At 38.3% G+C, this 21,918-nt stretch overlaps 1 protein-coding gene across 2 annotated transcripts in view; it reads right to left on the reverse strand.

Moving 5' to 3' along the window:
* CRHR1 (corticotropin releasing hormone receptor 1) overlaps positions 1–21,918 on the reverse strand; it is a 99,475-nt gene that overhangs the window by 22,746 nt on the left and 54,811 nt on the right. For both annotated transcript variants that reach the window (XM_074260996.1, XM_074260995.1), the window contains exons 3-4: positions 13,071–13,190; positions 5,071–5,156 (exon numbers count right to left, since the gene is read on the reverse strand). In XM_074260996.1, the coding sequence (XP_074117097.1) occupies positions 5,071–5,156; positions 13,071–13,190 (206 nt within the window). The remainder of the gene's footprint in view (positions 1–5,070; positions 5,157–13,070; positions 13,191–21,918) is intronic.

Consider the following 21,918-nt stretch of genomic DNA (forward strand, 5'->3'; position numbering starts at 1 on the left):
TGCTACAAGGAAGGAGACTGCTACTATGTATGGATAGGGATGTGGTGTCAGAGATAGGGATTGATGCAGGATAGTTGCTGTCCACAGAGGAGGGGTACTGAATCAGAGAGGCTGGTGCCCTGGTGGTGAAAGGGGGCTGGATGACTTCCAGCCTGAGGTCAATGTTTCCCAGTTTCCCTGTGTCTTCACAAGTCCCATTTCACAAGAACTTTTCTGTGAATCCATTATCTGAAATGCCCCAGGGGTACTGACACTTAATTAGGCTTAGCCAAGGTGATCTAGAAGCTGGAGAAACCTATCAGCTCAATTAATTGGTTACTTTTCCTCTCAGCTCCTGGAGAGGGCTAGGGGTGAAGATCTCAACTGATGGGAGTGAGGGGCTAAAATAGAGGGAATTAGTGTAAGAGGATGGTTCTACTAATTAAATTAATTGATTATATTGAATGCTAAGCAACTGTGCAGGATGGTAGCGGCTGGCAGAGTAGATGTGCATGGCAGTGCTTTCATTGTTTATGATGGTAGGACTGAGAGATGGGCTGATTGGTCATTAGGACTGATGCTCTTTTGGTCCCTGAATTTTAAGGAAAATATGGAGAAATAGTGGAGGGTTCAATTAGAGGAAACCTTAGAGGCTAGTTCTTTGGATAGAAGTCCCCAACAATCTGAGAAACTGATTGGTCAGTCTTCCAGGTCAATTCACAGAATTACTAAGATTTAGGACAGGAAGATAATCTCATCTAACCCATTCATTTGATGGGAGATGATGAAGTTCAAAGAAAAGAAATCAGTCGACAAGCATTTATGAAGTGCTTATAATATGCCTAGGTATTGTACTAAGTCCTGGGAATACGAAGAAAGGCAAAAAATATAAAATAAAAATTAGTTTCTGCCCTCAGAGAGTTAATTGGAGAAACAACATTCTCTCTCTCTCTCTCTCTCTCTCTCTCTCTCTCTCTCTCTCTCTCTCTCTCTCTCTCTCTCTATGTATATATATATATATATATATATGTATGTATATGATAGTTTTCATGTAAATGGAAGGTGATCTGCTCATGATCACATGGTAAATGAATTGCAGAGCCAGGAAAAAATGTTGGGGTTTTCTGGCTGCATGATATCATCCCTCTTCTGCACTTGCTCCTCCTTTTATTTGCCAGCCCCTCCTGCTCCCCAAGTCCTGTTTTATGGGCATTTACAATACAGAGAAATGTAGTTAGAAGCCACCACTATATCACTGTCCTGTCAGGTAGCTGTGTCAATGAGCTTGGGGAGAAAAAAAAGGGGGACAAAAATTACAGGTCTCTACATTGATAGCTTTGGTGTTGTGGATTGTAAGCTCCTTGGGAATAAAGATTTTTTTTATATCTGCATTGCCAGTGCCTAGTTCACAGTATGCATTTAATAAATGCTTATTGATTGATTGGTGGGAAGAATCCTGAGCTGGAAGTCAGGAAAACATATCCAGTTGTACCAAAAACTCACAATTATTTTACTTCTTTGGATCTTGAGGCTTTAGCTATTAAATGCTGGGGTTGCATTTAGAAACTAGTGTCAAAATCCATCAATGCCACTACTAGGTCTATATCCCAAAGATATCAAAAATTTTTTTAAAGGGAAAAGAACCTATCTGTATGAAAATATTTATAGCAGTCCTTTTTGTGGTGGCTAAAAATTGGACACTGAAGGGGTGCTCATCAATTGGGTAATAGTATATGATTGCAATGGAATATTATTGTGCTCTAAGAAATAATAAGCAGGATGATTTTATAAAAACCAGGAAAGACTTACACGAATTCATGCATAGTGAAGTGAGCAGAATCAGGAACATTGTACACAATAACAGTTTTATTGTTCGATGAAGAACTATGAATGACTGAAATATTCACAACAATCCAAATCCAAGACAATCCCAAAGGACTAATGATGAAACATACTATCCACCTCCAGAGAAAGAACTGATATTATTTGAATATAGATTGAAGAATTCTATATTCACTTTCTTTAAAAAATTTTTTTTCTTTTGTCTTTTTTTTACATAATTGCAATACATAATCTATTGCTTACCTTCTCAGGGAGAGAGGAGGAGAGGGAAGAGAGGGATAAAATCTGGACCCCAAAATTTTAAAGAAAAATGTTAGAGAATTTTAAAAAAATTAGTGTCAAAGAGAGGTGTCAGACTCTCAGCTCACAGATCACATGTGGCCCCAACTCTCCTGAGTGCAGCCTGAACAAGATTAAGATGTAATTGGGAACTATTTAACAAAGCATAAAATAGATAACAGATATACAGATTATAGTAACATGCAATTTTCCAAGTCTTTATGACAGATCCTTCTATAAACTTAGTGGGTGCTATTTGTATTTGAGTTTAACTCTCCTGGGTTGTATGGTCTTTAAGGTAGTCCTGTCTAGCTCAGAATCACTGTTGTTCAGTCATGTCTGACATCTTTGTGATGCCATTTGGAATTTTCTTGGTAAAGATACTGGAGTAGTTTGCCATTTCCTTTTCCAGCTCATTTTACAGATGAGGAAACTGAGGCAAACAGGATTAAGTGAATTACCCAGGGACACAGAGCTATTAAGTATCTGAAGTCAGATTTGAACTCAGGAAGATGAGTCTTCCTGATTCCCAACCCAGTGCTTTCTCTACTCCAGTGCCATCTAGCTCCTCTCTATTTAGACAAGCTATGCAGAGAATTAGGTGAAATGATATTTTCTCATGGAAGAAGGTGCTATACTGAAAAGTTAAAAGATGAAGGATCATTTAGCCTGGAGAAGAGACAGTTTAGGGGGCATATATTTCTGTTTTTAAGTTGGTGAGGAACAACTGGTTTCTATGTCAACGAAAAAACCCCAAACAGGATGAAAGGAATTTAAATTAGCACAGAAAAGATTTTGCTTGACTATCACTAAGAACTCTTGGATAGCCAAGAGAACAAAAATAGTAAATAAAGGTGAAGGAGGGTAATCTGTCATCAGAGATCTTTTTTTAAAATAGTATTTTATTTTTCCAAATACATGCAAAGACAGTTTTCAACTTTTACCTTGCAAAAAAAATTTCTCCCTCCCTTCTTTCCCCCTCTCCAAAATGGCAAGGTTAAACGTGTACAATTTTTCTAAACATATGTCCTTATTTGCCATGCTACACAAGAAAAACCCATCAGAAATCTTTAGAAAACTAAAGACAGAGATGACTGTCCATCTCCAACGTTGGGGCAGAACATCTGCCTCTCTATTTTTCTCTTCAGTTCCTTTCCTGGGTCCCTAGGATCATTAGGGGGCAAGAACTGGGCCAAAATTCCTACTTTGTGATTTTGAGTGCCCGATGCCACCCATGTCCAAGAGCCAGTATTTTAATGTCTTTCTCTCCCCTCAGAAGAGTCATAATTATTTTTCATACTCCAACTTGTATATTTCTTCTATTTCCACTTTCTAAGGAAAATTCCAACAACTGGTCTCATTCATCTCTTCTATTGATCCTTCTCTCTGTTCTAGTTCATCTTCTCTCTAGCTCCAGTAATCTTTCCCGGGGGGGGTCTCTGTTCTCAATATGCTATTCCTGTCCAACCCTTGAGTCAAACAGAATCATGGAATGTCAGAGCCACAATTTAAAGACCATATTCAATCTTCTCCTTTTATAGATGAAGAAATTTTGAATCTCAGAGAGGAGAAAGGACTTATCTAAGGTTATATATACAATCAAGAAGTGTTAGAAATAGAAATTAAATCTAAAAGTTCAATGTTTTTACTACCTAGGGGAGATTTCTCATTTGCATCTCTGCCAGAAGATGAAAATCACAAGACTTATGTGCTGATGCATTGAAACCTGATGTACTTTTAATTATAAATTCTCATTTTCCTTTTCCTCAATTCCAGTGAGCATAACTGTTACCCATTTATTACAATATTTTTAATAAGGTCCTAGGGTACAGGAGATAGAATTCTAGATTTGGAATATACGAGACTTGAATTCAGATTCTGCCACAGACATTTCCTAGTGCTGTGACCCTGGAAGTAACTAGTCACTTAGCATTGCTCAGCCTCCTCAGTATCTTTATCTATAAAAATGGAGAAAGGTAATAATATCCTTTCCATAAAGTTATATTGTGAAAATCAAATAAGGTAATTTTTTTGCTTTTTGCAAACTGATAGCTATAATTATACAATACAATACATGTAAATATTTTATATATATAAATAAGTTCATAATATATTTTAAATACATGAATAATATGGTATATTTTAATAAAATCTTTTAAGTGAATGTATAATATATAATTAAAAATTTTCAAAATAATTTTAAAATGTGGAGGCTCCTAAAAAGTCTTACTGCAGTTTTAGGTCATTAAAATTTTTAAAAATTGCACTATGACTTTTGGGACATCCTGCACATGCTATTTTTTTTGTCATTTAATTTCTCTGCACCTCAGTTTCCCCACTTTAAAATTGAGACCATATAATTTATAGTATTTACCTCACATGACTATTGTAAGGATTAAGTACCCTGTCTTGGGATCATAGAATTTGGTCTAGAAGGAACCTCTGAAACCAACTCTTTCATTTTACATAGGAGGAGAATGAGGTCCATAGAGACTAGATAACTTGCTCAAGATTATATAGATAATACATAAGAAAGCCAAGACTCAAATCCAAGAGTTCTGACTCTAACTCCCTTTGCTCCTTCTACTGTTACTATCTTTTACTGTTTGTAATTGTGGCTGTTGAGTCCCCACTTGGGGTTTTCTTGGCAGACACTGAATTGGTTTGCCATTTTCTTTTTTAGGTCATTTTATAGATGGGGATACCGAGGTACACAAGGTTAAATGACTTGTCCAGGTCACACAGCTAGGAAATGTCTGAGGCTGGTTTTGAACTCATGAAGGAAAGAGCACTCTGTGCACTATGTTATCACCTAGCTGGCTCCTTTTATGATTAACTTTGTTTCCCACACTCTCTCCTGTTCCAATCCCCTTTGAACCATTTCCCTTCCTACCTTCCCCCAGTCTTCCCCCACCCAACTCTAGTCCAGGGTGCATCTTCCAGGGAATAACGGATTGAAATAAATCATACCTCCTCATTAAGGATTTCTTGGCACTGGGAATAGTTGACTCGAACTGCCCAGCTCCCATTTGCAAGACACTCTCGATAGCCATTGTCTGGAAAAGAGAAAAAGAGATGAAGGAATGATTCATAGGGGATATTTGGGAAGAAATCCATCCCTTATGGTTAACCTGCAGAGAATGAACTGACCAGGAACCCACAAAGGTGAGGAATCATCTGCCACAGGAGACTCTTATAAGTCCTTACTTTCCTGAGGGCAGTTCTGGATAGGACATGGTAGGGGCAGAACAGTTACTACCATCAATCTTTCTGCCCACCAACTACCCACCAGACCAACCACACAGGGGGCATTTATACAAGTCTGAAAGATTAAAGTTTTACTCCTCTGCAAAGTGTGAGACACTGGATTCAACTGGATCAGGTCTTCTCATGTGATTTCTTTAGAGCTTCTCCCATGATGATAATATGGAAAGACAGAAATAGGGCCTGTAATAGTATAGGAAAACTCCAAGGGAACCTCTCTGTAGATTAGGAGTGGGGAACTTTAGGCTTATGGACCATTCAAGACTTTGAAATCACTTGCATAATCATCCACAGGCAATGATGCTAGTCCAACAGCCTCCCACTGATTGAGTTTTATAAGTTGAAAATTTTGTATGACTCCCTAATGATGTTATAAATATCCAAATGATCTTTGGCAGAAATAAGGCTGCTCTAGATAATAATATTTTTGAATTGTTTCAATCCTGTTCTACTCTTTGTGAGTCTATTTGGAGTTTTCTTGCCAAAAATACTGGAGTTGTTTGCCATTTCTTTCTACAATTCATTTTATAGATGAGGAAACTGAAGCAGACAGGGCTAAGTAACTTGTCCAGGGTCACACCACTAGTAAGTATCTGAGGCCAGATTTGAACTTAGGAAGATGAGTTTTGCTGATCCAAATCCATCATTCTATTCGTTATGACACTTAACTAACCATCAAAAACTCCCCAAAACCTGGAGAATAAGGAAAATAGCACTGTTGGTGCTGAATTCTCCAACCTCACACCGACCTCTTTCTTTTCAAAAGGAGTTGTTAGTTAGTTAGTTAGCTTCTGTTGAGCCCTCCCCACTCCCACTTGCTTCCCTGACCCTCTCCCCAGATAGCACCAATCATCTTCCTTTGCCTGAGATTCCCAGGCCCCATCTTGGAGCACAGAAGGAAAGGAGAGGGAGGTTGGAAGTCTTTTTTTTTTGCCCTCCTCCTCTCTTCTTCCTCCTCTTCTTCCTCCTCCTCCTTCTCCTCATCCTTCTTTTCTTCCCCCTCTTTTTGTTCCTTCTCTTCCTAGTGTTGTTCCAGTCCCTGCTGACATTTATTCTGGATGAATTAGCAGCATTAACAGCTTAAGGAAGAAAGCTTCAGTGAGCTTCTCTTTCACAGGTCTGATTCGGGGTAGAGAAGAGTCATCACCTTCCCTGCCTTGCTTATGAATTTCCAGTGTCCATCTCTGGCCTGTCAGATCACACCTCCACCCCAGGAAGTCAAGGGAAAGAGGATTTGGTGGGAGAGATTAGGAGACTGAATATTTCTGCAAACCCAGCATGGCCTGCTGGCCTCAGGATCAGGAAACCTGGTTTCCAATCTGGACTCTCCTATGGAAATTTAAGCGCATCTCTTAACTATTGATGGCTTATTTTCTTAACAGGAAAATTATCGGTGATTAATAATAACTTCACCTACCTAACAAAATTGTTGTGTGGATCAAATCAGAAGGGAAATTCAAAATTCTTTGATGTTATCTGTGATTTTGAGATCTTAGTAAAGGGGCAGATTGGTATGGAAGCAAGAGCACTATATTTAGAGCCTAAGACTCAATTTGGGACACTGGATCAGATACTTGATTGCTATGTGAGCCAGGATAGTAATTTATCGTTTGTCAGTCTTAGTTTTCTCATCTGTGAAATAGGGATACAGGTAACTCTTGCTTTAGAGTTGTACAAAGTTCAGATGGATGTGAAAATAAGCTGGAATCTTAAGGCAATATCTAGGGTATTTCAAAAGTCTTAGTGTAGTTTTAAGCTTTAAGTTCTTTAAACTCTTCAGCTTTAAGAGCTTAAAACTGCACTAAGTCTTTTGAGCCAACCTGTACATAGATGCCATTGTTATTACTTTAAAGGCACAGAATACAATGGATGAGAGACCAGCCTTGGAATCAGACGAAGCTGGGTGCTTCTGACAGCTGTCATCTGTGATGGCTAAAAGTATGGATGAAATGTCCGTTTATATGGGTGGAGAGAGTTTCCGCCTAGTGAGTTCCCCACACTGATGATATTGAAAATCTGAGAAAAATATTCGGATTTGACTTTATGTGGGCATCCTTTTTCTCCTCTAAAGCGAAGACTTAGAGAGTCCTTTCCAGCTTCAGAAATGTTTTATTTTTTTCCCTCAAATCAAAAAGCAGCCTAAGCAGAAATAAGCAAGGCTTGTTCCAGAACTAGGTGGCTTGAGGCTGGGCCCTAAGTTCTCCATGACAAGGCAACCCCCGAGGCAATCTGCAGGGCAGAGCTCTCATTCTTTAGGAGATGGGATGGGGGAGAAGTGGGGTGATAAAGCTTCTGGAGTAGGCCAGGTCCCTGTCACCTGGAGCTTAGGAGTACTGGGTCCTACTCCCCAGCTACTAAAGAGCCACAGATGATGTGTCAATAATCAGCTCTAAGTGGGGATATCTTTGAGCCTGTCATATTTCCTTCCTGGCCTCCCTTACCCCCCTCTCTCCAAAAGATCTGCTGCAACAACCTTCATAAGTCAGGGGAAATGAATTTTAATGTTATTTTCTAGTTCCATCAGTAACAGGCCAGGCCCTTGGGCACCACAGAGACTGGCAGCCTTGGCTCCATTCACTCCCCAAGGAGATTTGCCTCTAATTGTTAAATCAGGGGGTAGTGACCCAGAGGAATAAGGGCAAAGGAATTGGGTTTTCTGACAGACCAGTGCAGTCAGGAATCCAGCCTGGGAAATCTAAGCTTGTATTTGGGGAGGGCCCTCTCCTCTGCCCTCTCCCCCATCCAGGGAAGCTGAGACCAGTGAAATTCTTCCCATTAGCTCTGCAGGCTTTCAAGAAGGCCTGCCAACCACCCTGAGCCCTGTGGGATGGAAGGTGAAAGAAAACAACACAAATAAGCCTTGAATTCAAACCCAAAGAAGAAAATGACCTCCTCCTTCTTAATCAATGGCCCCTACTGGGCTCAAACTGTCTCTCTCTAGGAATCATGGGAAACTGATATTTTTGGAAACTCTTCCCAAAACTTAGAAGAGCTGACTGATGCCAAGGGGAAGAATGAACACGGTAAAGATACCCAGAGGTCCTCACTTAGTAATGAGTTAATTATTGCTTCATTATCAGAAGCGACTCTGAATTCCTGGATATTGTTAATAGTGGTGCCATGATCCTAATCACTTAGTGCTTTTAAAGGGGGCTGGGAAATTAGAAGGTCATTTTCTAGCCTTCCCTTAAGGCTATATTAATCTATGTAGCCTATTAGTATATTAGTCTTCTGTACATCCCTGGAAGATCCTTCTGCTTCATTTCAGAATTTTGATCATTTCTCAGGGCTCAGTTCAAAGTCTGTCTCTTATCCTCCAGTGCCATGGGCTCTTCAATATTCTTTCAGGTGTATATTCTTTCTTATCATCATTAACTCACATTTCTTCAGTGATTTTAAAGATTTACTTCAGGAAATGCAGCTTCCTCACTGGAGCACAGTGAAGTAAGGAGAGTTAAGTTCTCTGGAACATGAAGCTTAAAACTAGAAGATCCAACTGGATTCTAGACCAATATTTTCATTTTCCAGAATGGGGAGGAGACTTACCCAAGACCACAGTGTTAGCGCCAGAGCTAAAATTAGAATTTAGGTCCTTATACCCAAAATTGGAATCTCTAATTCACCATGTTGTTTCTCCATTTCATCCCTCCCATTACAGTGCTTTATAAATAACAGGTACTCAATAAATTTTAATTGACTGTCAGACAGTCCTCCCAAATGTCTTTAGGATCATAACATCTATAACAATAATATCATTTTACAGATGAGAAAACCAAGACTCAACTAACTTATGTGACTTCCCTTCAATCACACACACAGGTAATTCAGAATCAGTGGTTGGACTTGAATCCAAGTTCTCTGGATCCAAGAGTCAGGGTTCTTTCCACAGTACCACATTTGATATTCTTTCCTTTCTTCTTTCCTTTCTACTTTCCATAGTGGGTTAATTGTTAGTCTTACGAATCAAAAGGCATTCTGATTTTTCTTGTGCAGCATTATAAATGTGGAAGAATTGCACATGTTGAACCTATATTGAACTACTTGCTATCTAGGGGATGAGGTGGGGAAAGTGAGGGAGAAAAAATTTGGAACACAAGGTTTTGCAAGGATAAATGTTGAAGTGTATTTTGTAAAATACAAAAAAACCCATTATTATTTTTAAAAAGAAGAATCAAGAGCAGTTAGCTGTCACAGTGGATACAACACTTAGCTTTGAAGTTCAGAGGACTTGAGTTCAAATCTGGACTCAGATACTTATTAGTTGTGTGATCCTGGATAAGTCACTTACCCTAATTGACTCAGAAAAATCAAGAGACCAAGATATGATTTCCTTAGCTCTGAAATTGTTTCTTCATCCCCCCCCCAAATGGGAATAATACTATTTGTACTGTTTGCTTTACAGGGCCGTGAGGAGAATGCATTGTCAGTCTGAAAGCACAATTGAAATGTGTGTTATTGTGTCATCCCAGGGACACCCTGCTAGGTTGTAGATGAGAAGTACAGAAGTCTAATTAGAGCAGCCAAAAAGCTATTGGAAGAAACAGTCCCATTCCTTATCCCCTGGGCTTCAACTCCTTCAGGAGGTTTATTTAGAAACTCCAGGCGAATCCATGACAATGTCACTGACTTCTTATGAAGCCTTCTGACATCTTCCCTGTAGCTCTGTTTCCCTCCTATTCTTTTTCAAAATTTTATTTATAATTATAGCTTTTTATTTTTCAAACTACATCCAAAGATAATTTTCCTCCTATTGTTTTTAACCAACAAAGCTTAGATTTACACAGCATTTTATAGATTATAACCCACCTCTAAAGGCATTATCTTATTTGAATCTCCCAATGACTTTTAGAATGCAAATAGGGTTATCCCCAGATTATGCAGGGAAAAAAGAAGGCTCAGTAAACCTCTCTGTGGCTCTTTGGGGTTTCCTTTCTTGGACAGTGAGATGTACTGCTAGTTGGTGTAGTGGATAGAGTGCCAGCTCTCAAGGCAGGAGAATTTATGTTCCAATCCAGCCTCTGACACTTACTAACAATGTAAGCTGGGCAAGCCAATTGACTCCATTGGCCTCAGTTTTCCCATCTGTAGAATGGGGGTAATAACATCACCACCTTCCAGGACTGTTGTGAAGATCAAATGAAATAATAATACAAAGCACTCAGAAATCACATAAATGTTAACTATTGGTATTATTGTTGTTCACTCATTCAGTTGTGTCTGATTCTACCTGACATCATCCAAGAGGTTTCTTGGCAAAGATAAACAAACAAATGAATAAATAATGAAGTATTATAACCTGAATTTAAATCCAGTCCCTTACACTTATTAGCTGTATAACACTACTGAGCAGGTCATTTAAGTGCTGCCTCAGTTTCCTCATTTGTACCTGCCAGGGTTGTTCTAGGGATCAAATGAGAAAATAATTGTAAAATACTCAGCACAGTGCTTTGCACATAATAGGTGCAACATAAATATTGATTATGATAATGATGTGAGCACCAGTCTCAGTCCCACAATTAAAATGGCTATGTAAAGGTTACTGAAAAGTGAGTTTTGAATCTTGTTTGGAACTCCAGAATCCGTCAGCCTGCCCATTTTATTACTAAAATATTAAAAAAAAAGCTGGTGAGCAGTTAGAAAAGAGTAACCAAGGGTAGATAGAGGAGAATAATCCAAATGGTAAAGGGCTTTGAGGTCAAGACATATGAGGATTGGTTCCAGGGGATATTCACTCTGGGAAAGAGGAGGCTTAGCAGGAGCATGATAGCTGCCTTCAATTATTTGAAGAGCTGTCACATGGAACAGGGATTAGATTCATTCTGTTAGGCTCCCAAAGGCAAATTAGGAGAAAAGGCAGGAAGTCAAATAGAGACCAACTGAAACCTGCCATAAGGAATAATTGCTGAATAATTGTTTATTGCTGTTGTTCATTTTCAGTCCTTCTACCTTTGTGACCCCATTTGGCAGAAACTCTGCCATTTTCTTCTCTAAGTCATTTGAGGAATGAAAAAGCTAAGGGAAACAAGAGTCAAGATGCTTGCCCAGGTTCACACAGCTAGTAAGTGTCTGAAGGCAGATTTGAACTCAAGAAAATGAGTGTTCCTGACTCCAAACCTGACCTTCTACCCAGACTTAATAGGAATCGTCTGCCTTTGGAGGAAATGGGTTCTTTTCCATTTCAGACAGAGGCTGGGTAAACATTTTTCAGCTATATTGGACAGAATTTGATTACTTTAGAATAGATTGGGCTAAATCAACTTTTATCATTCTTCCAACTGTGACATTTTAGTATTTCACAACTTGCCTAGGGTCACATGGCTTGTAAGTAGAAGTGAGACTTGAACTCAGGGTCTTAATTTGATGTGAGGCACAAAAGTCTCCAATTTCTCCCTACACTGAGAGTTCTTAATTTGGGCTACAAGATCTTGTGATATAAAAAATTCATAATTGTATTTCAAAATAATTGGTTTCTTTGGAAATAGTAGGCATTTTATTTTATGCATTATTCTAAGAAGGATCTATAGGCTTCCCCCAGAAGCCTGCCAAAAGTGTTCATGTCACTAAAGAGGTCCATGCAATGAATCTAGATCCTACATACAATAGCTTATGGGAGAGCTGTATACTTTACCATCACCTCAACTAAAAGAGGAGCTGGGGGGACCCAGTCAGAAATCATGTGTTTAAACTAAGGTCCCCCTCCCATGGCAGAGAGGCAACCTGACCCACAGAACTCTAGGTCTATTCTTGATGCAGCCTCTATTCTGCTACCCTGGAAATACTGCTGTATAGATAGGCAAGGACTGTGCAACACAGAGATACAAGCAAATTAGTTCTGAAAGAAACAGGTGGCAGAACAATACACCAACAAGTCCAGCAAGGAGCTGTAAAGCTCCCAGGCATGTGGCCAGAGAGGAGAAAGGCAGGGGCCTCCAGCATCAGGTGTCAGAAATGGCCTTGTGCCAATCCACCCCTTCTTCTTCACCAATAGATGGAAAATAATAACAACTGACATTAATAAAGGACTTGGGGATTTACAAAGTGCCTTCCTCACAAGAACCCTCTAAGATAAGGAACTGGCTGTTAGTATTATTATTTTCACTTTACTGTAAGGAAACTAAATCCTAGAAGCTAAATGAATTACCCATAATCAGAGGGTAATAGGTCTATTGGAGGAAATCTAGTCCAAACACCTTCATTTTTATAGATGAGGAAACTGAGGTGAAGATAAGTTAAGTGGCTTATTCGGGTCACAGGGACATTAAGAACAAGGAATTGAATTTAAACTCAGGTTCTCTGCCTCTCAAGCCAATTCTCATTCTATTATACTATGATACCTTCCAACTATCGGGATCATTTCTTTCTTGTTTCTCTACTTCATTTTCCCCTCCCCTATCCGCATCAGTGTACAGATTGTTGGATTTCAGAGACAGGGGATCACAAGGCTACATAGATTGTAAGGTATTAAAATGGAATTTGAATTCAGGTTTTCTGGCTAATATTTATCAAACTCAGGTATTCTGACTATAAATCCACTTGACTTTCCATTAGCTTATTTTATGTAATAGGGTTCCCAATATGGTCCTAAGATTCCAGGGTAGATTTTTCAGCATAGTTTATTATCTGTGTCTCTACTTTTTACTGTCCCATCCTCCTTTTTACCTTCCTCTATCTCTCTATTATGTCATTTCCCAAAAGCAAGATCTTACTTGTTGTATTATAACGGACTCCATAGAAGTAGGCAGGACACGGTCGTACCACGATCTGGCCAGCTGCACTCCGAGGCCAGCAGGTCCCAATGAGGTCAATGGATGAGTTGCACTGGAGCCCTGGAGGAACAAGGGGAGTGAGGGAGGGATGGAGAAAAAGGGAAGGAGGGAGAGAGAGAAGAAGGCAGGGAAAAAGAGGGAGGGAGAGAGAAAAGAAGGGAGGGAGGGAAAGAGAAAGGAGAGAGAGGGAGAAGGAAAGAGGAGGGAGAGAGGGAGGGAGAGAGAGAAGGAGGAAAGGATGGAGGAAAAGGGAGGAAGGGAGGGAGAGAGGCAGGGAGAAAGAGAGAGAGGGAGGAAAAGAGGAAGGGAGAGGAAAAGGAAGAGGGAGATGGAGAGGGGGAGTAAGAGGGAAAAGAGAGGGAGAAGGGGAAAGGGAGAAGGGAGAGGAAAAGGGAGAGGGGAGAGGAAGAGGGAGAGAGGTAGAGGGAGGGGAGAAGGAGGGAGAGGGGAAAAGGGAAAGGGAGAAAGGAAAGGGAGAGAGAAGAGATGAGGTGCATCCTAAGTTTCCATTCATCCTATTCCAAAATAACCAATAGTACCTTTCACACTATCCTCATCCTGTCCTTCCATTCCAACCCTCTTCTCCTCACCAACCAGGAAAGATCCTAAAACAAAACATTAAGGTGGGAAAGAACAAATCTTATCCAGAGGATGAAAGAATTGTTATCTGCCTTGAGCAAGGAGGCTGAGTAGAATAGATTTGGGGATTATGGATGTGTGTGTGTGAGCAAAACCAGGAGTACATTGTACACATTAAAAACAATATTGTAAAATGATAAACTATGAATGACTTAAATATTCTCGGCAATATAATGATCCAAGACAATTCCAAAGGATTCATGATGAAAAATACTATCTACCTGCAAAGAAAACTGATAGAGTCTAAATGCAGATTAAAGCATACTATTATTGCTTTATTTTTTCATGTTTTTTTTTCTTTTGGTCTTTTTCTTCTTTCATAACATGACTGGTATGGAAATATGTTTTAATTGATTGTACATATATAATCAATATCAAATTGCTTACCATCTTAGTGAGAAAGGAGGTGAGAGAGGAAAAATACTTGGAGCTCAATTTTTTTTTATATAAAGAATGTTAAGATTTGTCTTCACATGTAACTAGAAAAAAATAAAATATTTTTTTAAATGAAAAAAGTGTGTGTGTGTGTGTGTGTGTGTGTGTGTGTGTGTGTGTGTGTGTGTGTTTGAGGAAGGTATTATGCACTCAAGGAAAAGACTTAAATGCCAGGTTACAGAAATACATTTAACATGAGTGGCTATAGGGAACTATTTATGCTCTTGAGCAGGGGAGAAACAAGGAAATTGGGGTGTTAAAATAAAAAAGAGAAACATTAAAGTTGTTAAGATTTTTTGCTGTCATTTTTGAGGAAGGTTGAAGGTTTATCTAGGCAGCAAGTTCTTTAGCTTTAGACCAAATTCCCCATCCCCCAATTTTCTAGCTGGTGACTTGGGTTCAGTAATATATTGGTGAGATTTGTACTCCTTATAGCCTTATGCAAGTCCAGATCCCCTTGGCTTCTGGCCCAAATTTACATAACTACATCAGGGAGATAACAGCTCTATCTCTGCCAATGCATATTCAGATAAAAATTACTAAATTTTCAATTAGGCAATAATGGCATTTATCTAATAACTGTGTATCTTCATGGAGCATTGTACTAAACAACACAGACATGCCACCTAAAAAATAATAATAGTTCACATTTCTTCAACACTCAAAGGGGTCTAGAAAAAATAACAACAGAATTCATATGGAACAACAAAAGGTCGAGAATTTCAAGGGAAGTAATGAAAAAAAATTAAATGAAGGTGGTCTAGCTGTACCTGATCTAGAACTATATTATAAAGCAACAGTCACCAAAACCATTTGGTATTGGCTAAGAAACAGACTAGTTGATCAGTGGAATAGGTTAGGTTCACAGGGCAAGATAGTGAATAAAAATAGCAATCTAGTGTTTGACAAACCCAAACATCCCAACTTTTGGGATAAGAATTCATTATTTGACAAAAACTGCTGGGAAAACTGGAAATTAGTATGGCAGAAACTAGGCATGGACTCACATATAACACCACATACTAAGATAAGATCAAAATGGGTCCAAGATTTAGGCATAAAGAAAGAAATCATAAATAAATTGGAGGAACATGGGATAGTCTACCTCTCAGACTTGTGGAGGAGGAAGGAGTTTGTGTCCAAGGGAGAACTAGAGACTATTATTGATCACAAAATAGAACATTTTGATTACACCAAATTAAAAAGTTTCTGCACAAACAAAACTAATGCAAACAACATTAGAAGGGAAGTAACAAATTGGGAAAACATTTTTACAGTTAAAGGTTCTGATAAAGGCCTCATCTCCAAAATATACAGAGAATTGACTTTAATTTATAAGAAATCAAGCCATTCTCCAATTGATAAATGATCAAAGGATATGAACAGACAATTTTCAGATGATGAAATTGAAACTATTTCCACTCATATGAAAGAGTGTTCCAAATCACTATTGATCAGAGAAATGCAAATTAAGACAACTCTGAGATACCTCTACACACCTGTCAGATTGGCTAAAATGGCAGGAACAAATAACGATGAATGTTGGAGGGGCTGTGGGAAAACTGGGACACTGATGCATTGTTGATGGAGTTGTGAAAGAATCCAACCTTTCTGGAGAGCAATCTGGAATTATGCCCAAAAAGTTTTCAAAATGTGTATACCCTTTGACCCAGCAGTGCTACGACTGGGCTTATATCCCAAGGAAATACTAAAGAAGGGAAAGGGACCTGCATGTGCCAAAATGTTTGTGGCAGCCCTTTTCATAGTGGCTAGAAACTGGAAAATGAATGGATGTCCATCAATTGGAGAATGGTTGGGTAAATTATGGTATATGAATGTTATGGAATATTATTATTCTGTAAGAAATGACCAACAGGAGGAATACAGAGAGGCTTGGAGAGACTTACATCAACTGATGCTAAGTGAAACGAGCAGAACCAGAAGATCATTATACACTTCAACAATGATACTGTATGAGGATGTATTCTGATGGAAGTGGATATCTTCAACATAGAGAGCTAATCCAATTCCAATTGATCAATGATGGACAGAATCAGCTACACCCAGAAAAGGAACACTGGGAAATGAGTATAAACTGTGAGCACTGTTTTGTTTTGTTTTTCTTCCCAGATTATTTTTAGCTTCCGAATACAATTCTTCCTTGCCACAACAACAACAAAATTCGGTTCTGCACATATATATTGTACCTAGGATATACTATAAAATATTTAATATGTATGGGAATGCCTGTCATCTAGGGGAGGGGGTAGAGGGAAGGAGGGGAAAAATTTGGAACAGAAGGGAGTACAATGGATAATGTTGTAAAAAAATTACCTATGAATATGTACTGTCAAAGAAAATGTTATAATTATAAAAATCAATTAAAAAATTAAAAAAATAATTAAGAAAAAGAACACTCAAAGGGGTCAAAGAGGAACAGTAGGGTGCTATTTCATTGATGAGAATGGAAGTTAAACACCAATGAAAGAGTGATGGAGAGGCACATGATGGCCAGGAAGAGTCCACAAAACATCCTAAACAATAAATAATAAATGAAAAAGGATGTTATCTGAGAAACATATGATCAGAAAAAAGTGGGAGTGTCTGGTATGTGTTGAGAATAAGTAATGGCCCATGGAAAACCACTATACTCCATTGATATCCTTAAGATATCAAGAAGACTTGAGGAAGGCCTCCAGGATATTGGGTAGACATTGTATGGTCTTTGTTTAGTAATTTTCAATACAAGATACTGGAGTGGTTTGCCATTTCCTTTTCCAGTTCACTTTTAGAGATGAGGAAATAAAGGCAAAGTGTGACTTGCTCAGAGTCACACAGTCAGTCTTTAAAGTAAGATTTAAATTCAGTTTTTCCTGACTCCAGACCCAGCATTTTATCCACTGTACCAACTTGCTGAACTTATGGGAAATCAAAGATCAATCATAAAGAATGCAACATGGTATTATTATTCTATACGAACAGGCTGATTTCAGAAAATCCTGGAAAGACTTATAAGAACTGATGCTAAGTGAAGTGTGCAGAATCAGAAATACTGCACAGAGTAATAGCAAAATATATGATGATCAGATATGATGGACTTGACTCTTTTCAATAATAAGGTGATTCAAGACAAATCAAATAGATTTGTGATAGAAAGTATCATTTATAAATGAGGTTATAGATGAATAAGAGAACACATAATGAGAAGTAATATGACTTTGCTAAAGTCATTAAGTTAGTAACTGGTGTAGTAGGGACTTTAATGTTGGTCTTTTTGAAGAGGGATAGTCCTTTGACTATCACTCTAGGTAGGGGAGTTGGGAGTAGAATTCAGTAAGAGACTGGAGATGAGCCAATAGCTTGATTCCCCATTATGAGATTGACTCAGACACAGCTACACTATTTAAACCTGCCTAACTATATGACCCCCCTGCCTAAGACATAAGCACCCAGTCAAGAACCAGATTTTATTTAATAATGGTCAGTTGCTAGCACTCAGAAATAGGCACAGAGACCGATTAATACATATGGAGGAGTCAGGAGTAAAAAGGAAAAAGCAGCTATTTCAGTATTAAATGACCAGTTCTTGCTCTTGGGCTTCTGTTCAAGGTTGTATCTCCATCTTTTCCCCTAAATTAGCCATTCCCAACCGGGATCACTTGGGAACCATTGCTGGTTTATATTGGCTTCCTTTCTGGGCTGGGCTCAGGATAGCTCTGAGCAACACTTGTACTACATTCATTTTAATTCTCTAATCAAAGCTATTCATAGGACACAAAAAGGTAAAGGCTGCAGGGGGACAGTCCTCTGAGCCAAATGGCAGAACATTATAATATCATTTGTTGGCTTATTGAGATCAGTACATCAGGCCCTTGCAAAAGTGAGATTCCCATCCTTTCCAAGAGGCCATTCTCCTCAGCTCTCTTCTGCCCCTTAGAGACAGTATCTGCTTTGGATAGGGGCAGGCTACAGTTGCCTTGCCAATAGTAGCACCAAATCAATGCTATTAATGATTATGTGTATTGGAAAGAGTCCTGGAAGCGAATTGAAAAATGCTTCAGCTCAAATCTTAGTTCTGATGTTTACTGACTATGGAACTAGAGAAAATAATTTTATTTCTCTGAGACCCTGTTACTTTCACTATGAAGTGAAGATAATAACATGAATTGCCTACATCACAGAGTTGTTGTGAGGACCAAATGAAATAATGCAGAAGATTGATCATGACAGGGTAGAGATTGATAATGACAGATATAGTTTCCTTGGATGTATTATAAATAGGTAGATAGATAGATAGATAGAAAGATAGGAGCCAGACAGACATAGAAAAGACTAGATGAATGAATAATACCAGCTTCAACAGCCTTTCCAACAGAGACTATGAATATAATTACCGTGTCTTTAAAGGGGAATATACCCCAAAGAGATCAAAGAAAGAGGAAAAGGATCCATATGTATAATAATATTTATAGCAGTTCTTTTTGTGATAATAAAAAATTGGAAACTGAGGAGATAACTACCAATTAGGGAATGGTTAACAAGATATAGTATATGAATGTAATAGAATACTATTATGCTAGAAGAAATTATGAAGAGAATGGTTTCATAAAAACTTGGCAAGAGTTTTTTGAACTGATGCAAAATGAAATGAGCAGAACCAGAACAATTTATACAGTAACAGCAATTTTATCAAGGTAATAAACATCATAAGACATCTTTTTGATCAACCCAATGACCAATGAAAATAGACTCATGATGAAATATCTTGGATAGAGATGTAATGGTCTCAGAATGCAAGCTGAAGCATATTTTTCTTTATCCATCCCTTTTCTTTCTTTCCTTCCTTTTCTCTTCCTTTCTTCCTCTCTTTTCCTCCTCTCTCCCTCTCTCTCTTTTTTCTTCCCCTTCCTTCCTTCCTTCCTTCCTTCCTTCCTTCCTTCCTTCCTTCTTTCTTTCTTTCTTTCTTTCTTTCTTTCTTTCTTTCTTTCTTTCTTTCTTTCTTTCTTTCTTTCTTTCTTTCTTCCTTCCTTTCTTTCTCTCTCTCTCTATCTCTCTCTCTCTCTTCTTTCTTTCTTTCTTTCTTTCTTTCTTTCTTTCTTTCTTTCTTTCTTTCTTTCTTTCTTTCTTTCTTTCTTTCTTTCTTTCTTTCTCTCTTTCTTTCTTTCTTTCTTTCTTTCTTTCTCTCTTTCTTTCTTTCTTTCTTCCTTTCTTTCTTTCTTTCTCTCTTTCTTTCTCTCTTTCTTTCTCTCTTTCTTTCTTTTTCTCTTCCTTCCTTCCTTCTGACCTTATTTTGCATGACCATACTTATTTGTACTGAGTTTTGGGGAGTTTGCTTTCTCAATGAGTGTGGGAGAGAGAGAATTTGGGACTAAAATAAGGTAAAATTGAATTTTTAACAAAGTTAGTGCCCACTCTTCCACCCACAGAGTACAGACTCTGTATGTATTTGTGGGAGAGTACACCTCCAGTTTTGAGGAAAATACTTTGTAATTATTGTTATTGTGATACCATTTGAGTAAATGCCTTTGCTAAAGACAAAAAAGGTTTTAATTTTGTGAGGCTGAATTTGATTATTGTCATAGAGAGAATTAACTGTGATCATTGGAGAGAAATTGAGTGGAACAGAACAGAAAGAACTAAGAGAACTTCTTTCTTGAGAGAACCGTTTTAATTCTTATGAGGAAATACAATGCAGAGAATTCTTCAAAAGAGACTTCATTGGCATTTTGAGAGAACTTAATTGTAGGTCTGTGTTTCTAGGATTGAAAAGTCAGTGGAGATAATAGTTATAGATGATTCTGGCTGTGACCTTTCTTAGAGTTGATATACTTTAAATAATTATTTATAAAATCATTTTATTATTTGTTGCAGTGTTTATAAATTGTATCATTGGTAATCTTAATGATTACTGAACACTAGGTAATTAGTGTGGGTGATATATAAAAGCTGTAAAAGCTCTTTATTGGAAAGAGGTCTCTCTCATTTATTTAATAAATAATGTTTAATAGACTGGATAGGGATCAGATCTAGTTGGTTAATGAAAAATAACTTTTAAGTTTTAGGAATTTATAAGGAAATGTAAGGTTATACTGCTTGATATTTTTTGAACCCAAGGTGAAAATGAATAAGGAAAATGTGTCAGCAGATAGGCTGGAAGAGAACAGTTGGAAATGATTATTTAGTGTACTGGGATTTTGGAAATAGCTAAACTTGTGATACTGCCTGAAGCTAACTTTGATGATGGAAACTTTAGGACAGGTAGGAGTGGAAGGTAACACCATTGAACATCAGCAAGGTACATATTTGGAGGGGGGCAGGAGAAGTCTATTAGTACTCCTAAAACTTATATATGCACTGCCTTACCCTCTCATCTACGCAGTAAATCAAGCTTGCATAGAACAGAAAAAAAGCATAACCTCAGAGCTAAGAATATAAGAGATTATAAGAAGCTATCAGCTAAAGTCACAACAGACAAGTATCTCTCTAGTCTCTCCCTATAGGTTTCTTTATAGAAGCACCACAACTTTTCTTAGTTGCCTGAGCATTCTGAACTATAAGATTTTTTTCTTTATATCTGACTGCATTTATTCTGCTTTAACCTTAAATCAATGTCTTTTTATATATTCACTGTGGACATGGAGAACAATTTCTCACAATCTTCTCATAAAAACCAAATGCTGACTTGAAGACATTAAGTAAGTCATTCTGGAGACTTTTTGTCTCTGTATTAGCCAGTCTTCTGTCTCAGTCTGACCTCTGGATACCATCAGCCTCAGATAGCACCAGATCCCCATCTGGGGAAGCCAAAAAGCAAATCAGGAAAATCACCAATAGCAATCAAAGCCAGCGCTGTATAATAGGCAGGGCTGGATGGATTGATTAATTTGCTCACTGGTTCTCTGCCTCTTTGGAGAGAGGACACCAGAAAACATCTGGATATCTTGCACTAGACCAAGAGCTAACTATAGGTTCGACACATATACACAACTTGTCCAGGGTGCAGGGACACTCTGTGTGTGTGTGTGTGTGTGTGTGTGTGTGTGTGTGTGTGTGTGTGTAATAATCAATATTTGCCTGTCTTGAGGAAAGAAATGAATAATAGGCAGATACCTGGCTGATTGGACTCTGACCCCAATAACAGGATCATTGGATCACAGACAAGTGAAGATAGAAGGACTTTAGAGAGCATCTAAATCATCCAATTTTATAGAAATTCAATAATCCTTCTTTTGTACCTAATATCTAGACCCATTTTCTTGTTTTGATCTTTTTTTCCTGGCTCTTCCCTGGTTTCTCCACAAAGGTCATTCACTTTTGTTCCCTTCCTGCCCATTGCAGACTTGCAAGAAATATGGAGGTGACAGGGGGAAATGAGATGCCAACATTGTTTTTTTGACCTTTACATTCAGATTCTAGAAAATCCTTTAGGGAATGTCTGAATGAAAGATTGGAGGGTGAGAGGGATGGAGGGATGAATGCTAAGTAGAGTCAATGAATAGAAAATCCATCCTCCCTACCCCCATCTGATATTGTCCACCGACAATGCAGCAGGTCACAGGAATGGGGAACCAGAATCTTGTATCTATAAGGGGATTGGGCAGTGGAGATTGTACTCCTTAGCATAAGTCCATGTTGGATGAAAGGTAAGGATGTATGACCTTGGCCATGTCACTTCTTGTTAGCCCTCAACTTTCTTTTCTGTAAAATTAAAAGG

Source organism: Sminthopsis crassicaudata, chromosome 4 (assembly GCF_048593235.1).
Source record: "Sminthopsis crassicaudata isolate SCR6 chromosome 4, ASM4859323v1, whole genome shotgun sequence".
Taxonomy (NCBI): Eukaryota; Metazoa; Chordata; class Mammalia; order Dasyuromorphia; family Dasyuridae; genus Sminthopsis; species Sminthopsis crassicaudata.